The sequence below is a fragment of the Eubalaena glacialis genome, chromosome X, assembly GCF_028564815.1.
Source record: "Eubalaena glacialis isolate mEubGla1 chromosome X, mEubGla1.1.hap2.+ XY, whole genome shotgun sequence".
NCBI lineage: Eukaryota > Metazoa > Chordata > Mammalia > Artiodactyla > Balaenidae > Eubalaena > Eubalaena glacialis.
This window is the reverse complement of record NC_083736.1, coordinates 59,225,147-59,232,494: the sequence shown is the minus strand read 5'-3', so window position 1 is coordinate 59,232,494 and position 7,348 is coordinate 59,225,147. Positions and strand designations below refer to the sequence as shown.

Sequence of the window (7,348 nt, the reverse complement as noted above, 5' to 3'; positions counted from 1 at the left end):
AGCTCGGTTAATAAAGGTATTGAATGGTCAGATATCCATGCAATAAAGTATGCATTTACTTTTAAATAGCTTTAAATATTCCTATTAAAAATCCTAAAAGGTTAATTCAACATATGGATTGATCCTGATGCTCTTGCTCTCTAAATTAGATATTATCATCGATACTTTGTAATATAGAATGTGTGACTAAGAAAACAGTTGGTAATGGAATCCCTTGGGGTTTCTTGCATTTGGGCCTTTCCCCTGGGTTTTGTCCTCCATTACCTGCATGGTGCAGTGCAAAAGGGCATAGGACTTGGAGTCAGAGGACTTGGGTGTGAGTCTTGACTTGGTCACTTGCTAGCAGTGTGACCTCGGCAAGTCACCTAATCTCACTGAGCTTCAGTTTCCTTGTCTAGAAAGCAAGACATTAGTAAGACTTACCTCACAGGGTTGTTATGCACGTCAATGACATACACTCTGTAACTTGTAAAGTGTAACGCAAAATAATTAGTTACTATTATCATAGTATTAGTGCATTATTGGTATTCATATTTATATTTGTATAATGAAATAAGTCCTATGTCATGTCAACGTGCAGCCCTAAGCTTAGAAACAATCAAGGCTGCTAGTTGCTGGGCATCTGCTGTGTGGGGATTCTTCTCCATCACTGCAAGGACGATGTTTGAAGGGAAAATATTGCAGAGGTTCTTGTAGGTCTGATACTGGTGCTCTGGGATCATATGCTCCCTGGAATCATTGCACATTCCAACCCAAGGATTCATCCAAAGCTGCTCCATCTTTTCAGGCACGCTCCGTACCATGACTGGCTCATAGCATGGTTGCATGAGGCTGTTACTCAAGGGATAGGAGTGGTAGCCATAGGAGTCAGTTGCACAGGGCAGTGGGTCCCAGCTGGCATGTTGTTCCCGGCACAGAGGAGGGCGTCTTTGCCTCATGGGGTTGCTCTCATACAGGCGGGAATCAGAAATGCTGTCCATCCGAGTCATCACCAGGGCACGTCCTGGCTGGGGAGTTGCCCCAGGATGGATATTGGGAGGCATGGGATAGTCTCCAGGACAGCTGGAGTGTGCTCCAGTTGTCGGGTGCTGGGCATGCAGAACTAAGTGGGGGACTGATTGCTTGTTGGGGGCTTGCTTAGAGTCCTCTGGGCCATAGCTCTGCACTCGCGTTAAGGCTTCATGGTAACCATGAGGAAAAGGCTGAAGATGGTTCTGAGATGCTGAGCGATGCAGCTTCAAACTACCTTCAGGATGAGTATCAGCTACAGCCAAATACAGGTTGTTGTAAGAGGAATAGCTGTCGTTCCTGCTATGGCTCATACGATTGTCAGGACAGAGGTTGGGATTCCGGGCATACAACCCCCGGTCTGTTTCAGCCATGTAGTACTCTCTATTATGCATGCTGTTGATGTTCAGTTTGGAGAAGTCGCCTAACATTGAATAGTAGCCGTGGTCCCCCAAGGACTCAAACTTTGGGTATTGCTCAGCGTAGCTAATAGGGGTCCCATGGCTATTGGTAACCAGGATTGGGGGGTACTGCATGCTGGTCATGTGCTCCAGTGAGGACTTCTGGTGGGAGAAATGAGAGGATCCTGGCACCGGGCTGCTGGCTGAACGGGTGTTGAGTGCACCCACTGCATGGCTTTTGGGGGGTGGGATTGTGGGGACACTTAGAGCAGTCACAAGTGAGGGGACAGAGCTGGCCTCAGGCTTACGGGCAATGGACAGCCATTCCTCAGGCTCCACAGCCACGGAACGGATGCTGGGATCCGATTGGCGCTTGGGGGCCACACGTTTGACTTCTGAGGTTATGTCACCTTTGGTACTAGACAGCCCTGTACCACACTTGGCCAGGGTGCCTTCACTCATGGTTTTCACTGTGGACAGTTTGGCACTGATGCGGAGCTCATCAGCCACCGAACGCTGCGGTTGGTTGGCCCGCTCCGGATGGTAGTATTTGCACTTGTGGCCGTAGGTGCATTTTTTGCCTGAAAAATAATGCCTTGTGGTAAGACTCTCTCTCAGAGTGGTGCAACTCTCTGTGCCAGAAGCTGTCGTAACAATTTGGTCACTCAGGTTAGAGTTTTACTGTTTGGGGTTAAGGCAGAAAATTAACTGTTCATAAAGATGGGAGACAGACAACACCATGGTGGCATCACACACTGTGAGGGGAGAGGGAAGAAGTGGAAACCTGGGGAGGAAACTGCAATGCGAAAGCTAAGATTTGAGCCATTGAACAGCCTTCATTTTCCTGTAATTCACAACTTTGCCTAGGCATAACCCACATGCTAAGGCAGTGTAGGGCAGCAGCAGGCAGGGTGGTTCAGTGCAAAGAGCACCGGCTTGGAGGCCGGTCAGACCTGAGTTTGAATTCCAGCTATGTCACTTACTAGCCCCATGACCTTGGTAAGCGATTTTACTTTCTGTGCCTCATTTTCCTATTCTGTAAACAAGGTTCATAATAATGCCTTTATTATAGGGTCGTTGTGAGGATTAAATGAAAATAATGAACATGAAATACTCTATGATATGAATAAATGATAGTTGAGAACAAACACCTAGTCATCCTATAAATAAATGACTATCCAAAAATAATGAACATTCAAAGTAGCCTCAGACCAGGCAGCCCACGTCATACTATTAGGCTCACAAACTTTGTATCCCAGGGACTTGGGTAAGATCATGAAAGCACTCTAGAAAACTATATTTAAAAAAGGAAATGAAAATAAAATTTGGAAGTAAACTGGAAAGTACAGATTGGAAGAAAAGGGTATTATTAGTTGACAGAGTGTGCAGTCACCTGCCTGAAAGACACATCCTTCTTCAGGCCAAACGCAATTTGGCATTACCCTTTCTGATTCCATAGGCCAAGTGGGTTTCTGCACATCCCTACACCCAGCAACCCTGCTCAGGACAGAGGCAGCTAGAACACATGCATCATTTTAACTAGTGACAATTATTCTTTCCTTCGATTCTAGTTACCTTTTCCTCATGCAATTTCTAAGATGTTTCTTTAAATGCCTAACTGATAATACATGAAGACACAGACTTTAACTAAGAAAGTGGACAAGCCAGGATTTTCCCTTTGAAAGGGAAACCTTGAAGAGAAAAGTATTCACAGAGTTCTTATGTTTCTCTCAGTACAGAACTTGGTTCTGCACATAGGTACTCACCATAAGGGCATGGTTGCTTCTTGTGTTCGGGAACAACGGGTCTCTTTCTTAAGAAGTTTTCAAGGCTTGGGCCATGGCGTCCTAAAGGATCATCTGGAGGCATAAATCTGGAAGCAAGCAAGCAAGAGGTAAACGTCTTCCATTCTGTCCCCACTATCCCTTATCAGGAGTTCAGACCATCACTACCTCTTGCCTATACTGTTGTCACAGCCTTCTAACGGCCCTTCCTGCTTCAAGTCTATCTTCTGCTAAGCCAGCAGTTCTTCCCTCTGTTTCCACTTGAACACAAAAAAGGAATGATTTTTCCCGTGCATCATTCTTCTGTGGATTATAAGTTCCAGACATACTGGCATGCCTGCTGGTTCCCGCAACATGCAACCCACTTTCACATCTTTGTAGCTTTATTCATGATGTCTTCTTTACCTGAAATGCCCAGCAGCCCTCTTTCCTCTGCAGTAAACTTCATCTCAAATGTTATCTCCTCTGTGAGGCTTTTTCCTATCATTTCACATAGGCAAAGCAATTTTAAAAAATTCTAACCATAGCACATATCATGACACATTGTAGGAATCTCTCTCTCTTCTCCAGTACACTTTGAGCCTCTTAAGGGTGAGTCCTGTTACTCATTCAGCCTTTTATCCCCATGGTGACCAGCATAATGCACTGTACACAGTAAGTGTCCAGCAAATGTTTATTGAAATGAAATGAAATCTATCCCTAGTAATAACTCGGATTTAGGCTATTCAGAGCCTACAGGAAAGAAACATACTTGTCATTCACAAAAGAATACATCAGCAACCGCTCCTCTATAAACTTCTTCCATTCTGGCTTTTCAATTTGAAGGTCTCGGTAGTTATCATTGGATACAATGATGCCATCAGAATCAAAAGCCAGTTTGACTATGAACCGGTCATCATAGCAAACAACTCTCCTGCCCTGGACCCTTCTGGATGGTGTGAAGACAAGAATCTTTTCCTTCTCCAGTTTACGTAGGATATCTTGATCTGTTGAAATACGGATTATATGCCAGAGGGTAGAAATAACCTTTGGAAATCAACAGCATTATCCCCATATTACAAATACAAAAGTTGGTACTAGATTAATATATTATTTGCCCTTAGAGAGAAAGTGGCCTCTATTCCTGGCTATGGCACCAATTTGGATTTTGACCTTAGGCAAGTTACCTTCCCCTTTGCATTCCAGTTTTCTTTCTGATAAAATGAAGGAAATAGATTCAATGGCATCTAAGTTTTTAAAACCTATCATGAACAGTGAGAAATAACACTGATACCCTAGCATTCTTGAGGCTTGTTTTGCCCTTTGGCTGAAGCACCAGCTTTTGGTTGCTGAAGAAACCAGGGCAGTATGCTGAGGATGTGTCAGCCAGAAGGAGAATAAAGCATCCCTCCTAGGGACAACATTTTTGCCTTCTGCCTGAGGGAAAGCCATGACTAAGGAAAAACATTAAGCGGTAGCATGTGAGTACTGACCCCCTTTCCTTTTAGCTTCTTAATTACTGAGGAAAGAAGCCAGGATCCACTCTCAGGCTGAGGCTGAGAGCCTGTTCAGCAGCTGGCAGATAGCTCCATGACACAGTTCTGACAGCCATTCACTGAACCTTCTCATTTTGCACAACAGGCAAGAGCTGATACTCAGAGGACTGGGGTATTTATGCTCTCAAATGCTGTAAAGAGCTAGCTTCATATACTACTACAAGTGAATGTAGTGATCCTCCTGCCAATAGGGCTACATCATGACTTTTGTGGACTTTAGGCACTTTTGCCTTCATGGGTCCCTTCTTCCATTAAAGAAATATTAAAAATTATACTTTACAACTGGGTTGGTATAAAAACAAATAATCCAGTTAGGTACATTATTATACATTCATTGTTATATTCAATTTTCCCCTCTGATGTTAAAAAAATAATAAAATTAAAACTTTTACATGGGACCCTAAAAGTATCTATCATGGGCCCTAGGCACTGGGCCTACTGTGCCTCATAGATAAGTTCGCTCTGAATGCCATGGGACTTTTCTCTTTTTCTATTCTACCCCCTAATTTGCAAATCCCACAGTCACTTATCTGGTACAGAATAAGATCCATTGTCTACCACGGTTTCTTTAGTATTTTGGAAAACTCAGATTCATCCCCCTTTAGTCTGAAGTCTGTGGTCAAATAGAAAAAGCACTCCTTTTTTTCAACTGTGTGCTTTATTCTTTGCCTGAAATTGAAGTCTCTATTTAATTGCTGTATGCCACAGCACAATGGTTTATTTGGATCAGGAAAAATATGCTTTAAAATATACTTAATAAAAAACATTTTAAGTATACTTAATAAATTTAGAAAAGTAATTATCTAATTTGGGAGCATCAAGGTCTCCCCAAACTATCTTGCCAGCTTTGCCTCTGGATGAGAAGAAATGTCTTATTTGAAATGGTACCTGTGATTGGTGCATCAGGGCGGGATTGCTCCTTTCTCCACGCAGGCACAAATACAGTAATGTCTTTATGGCCTTTATCTAGAAACCATTCCACAGCAAGTTGTATTCCTCTGCAGGAGAACTCTTCTTTATTCCCATGGCTTCAGGAAGATAGAGAATGAGAGTAGAGAAGATTGACAACAGATAGCAAAGAAATACTCCAAACAGGCTTTTTCTTAGCACCAAGGCATTAATGACAGACATATTATTTCTTGAGGATGCCAAAAATGTATTTTTTAAAAAAACAAATTCTTTTTTATTCCATCATTACAAATATTGCCGTTATTATTACAGATTCATTCAAGGCCACAGGTAACACCTCCCAACTTATAGCAGCTTTAGTGACAATTTCCTATCATTATTTCCATTTTCTCTCATCTCTTTCTGTTTCTATTACCACTTTCTTTTCAAAGATTCAGATATTTATCAGATGAAAAAAGAAGAGGTGTCACCAGAGGTTTAGATAAAGTTTATATTGAGGATTAATTGGAGATGAATTTTAAGCACATATAGTAAGCTTAAAAAATAACTGATAGCAAAAAAGACACACATAAACGCTGACTGAAAATAGTTATCACATTTAATTAAATATGATGTGCCAACAAAAGTCACAGTCTTGAAAATTTTAAGATGTGGGAAATGCTCACAGTGTAATGCTAGAAGAGAAAAGAAAGGATTTGGACTACATGTAATGTAATCCAAATTTTATAGAAGAAAGTCTATGTACAGTATCCTTTCCTTATCGCGGTTTCACTATGTGCAGTTCCACTTACCCACGGTCAACTGCAGTCCAAAAATATTAAATGGAAAACTCCAGAAATAAATAATTCATAAGTTTTAAATTGTGCAATTCTGAGTGACGAAATCTGGTGCCATCCCATTCCATCCCGCCCCAGGAGGTGAATCATCCCTTTGTCCAGCATATCCCATCTGTGAGTCACTTAGTAGCATCTCTGTTATCAGGTTGACTGTTGCAGTATCATAGTGCTTGTGTTCAAGTAACTCTTATTTTAGTTAATAATGGCTCCAAAGTGCAAGAGTAGTGGTGCTCGCAATTTGGATATACTGAAGAGAGGCCATAAAATGCTTCCTTTAAGTGAAAAAGTGAAAGTTCTTGACTTAAGGAATGAAAAAAAATCATATGCTGAGGTTGCTAAGGTCTACTGTAAGAACGAATCTTCTATCCATGAAATTTTGAAGAAAGAAAAAGAAATTCATGCTAGTTTTGTTGTCACACCTCAAACTGCAAAAGTTAAGATGGAAAAGACACTGAATTTGTACAATAAGATATTTAAGAGGGAGACACACTCATACAACTTTATTACAATATACTTATAATTGTTCTATTTTATTATTAGTTATTGTTGTTAATATCTTACTGTGCCTAATTCATAAATTAAACTTTATCATAGGTATGTATGTATAGGAAAAAGCAGGGTATATACCAAACAGGGTTTGGTATTATCCCTAGTGTCAGACAACCACTGGGGTTCTTGGAACGTAACCCCCGTGGATAACAGGGGACTACTGTAAAAAGTTAGAAAAAATATTGTAGCAGGGAAGAGCCAATTTTGACTCCATGTTGGATCTGTTTCTTTGACTTTAGCTTTTGCTTTTCGTTGCTTTTGTTATTATAATCATACATAACGGCCTGCCTCAGGGAACCCTACCCACCTGTGAATGGCTGCAAGAA

General features: G+C 41.4%; 1 protein-coding gene across 1 annotated transcript in view; it reads right to left on the bottom strand.

Annotated features, from left to right (window-relative positions):
* Nucleotides 1-569: 569 nt before the first annotated feature.
* The window catches only part of ZC3H12B (zinc finger CCCH-type containing 12B), a 35,152-nt gene continuing 28,373 nt past the window's right edge, over nucleotides 570-7,348 (bottom strand). Inside the window, exons 2-5 of the mRNA XM_061178866.1 lie at nucleotides 5,617-5,756; nucleotides 3,945-4,179; nucleotides 3,176-3,282; nucleotides 570-1,990 (exon numbers count right to left, since the gene is read on the bottom strand). Coding sequence (XP_061034849.1) covers nucleotides 570-1,990; nucleotides 3,176-3,282; nucleotides 3,945-4,179; nucleotides 5,617-5,756 — 1,903 coding nt within the window. The remainder of the gene's footprint in view (nucleotides 1,991-3,175; nucleotides 3,283-3,944; nucleotides 4,180-5,616; nucleotides 5,757-7,348) is intronic.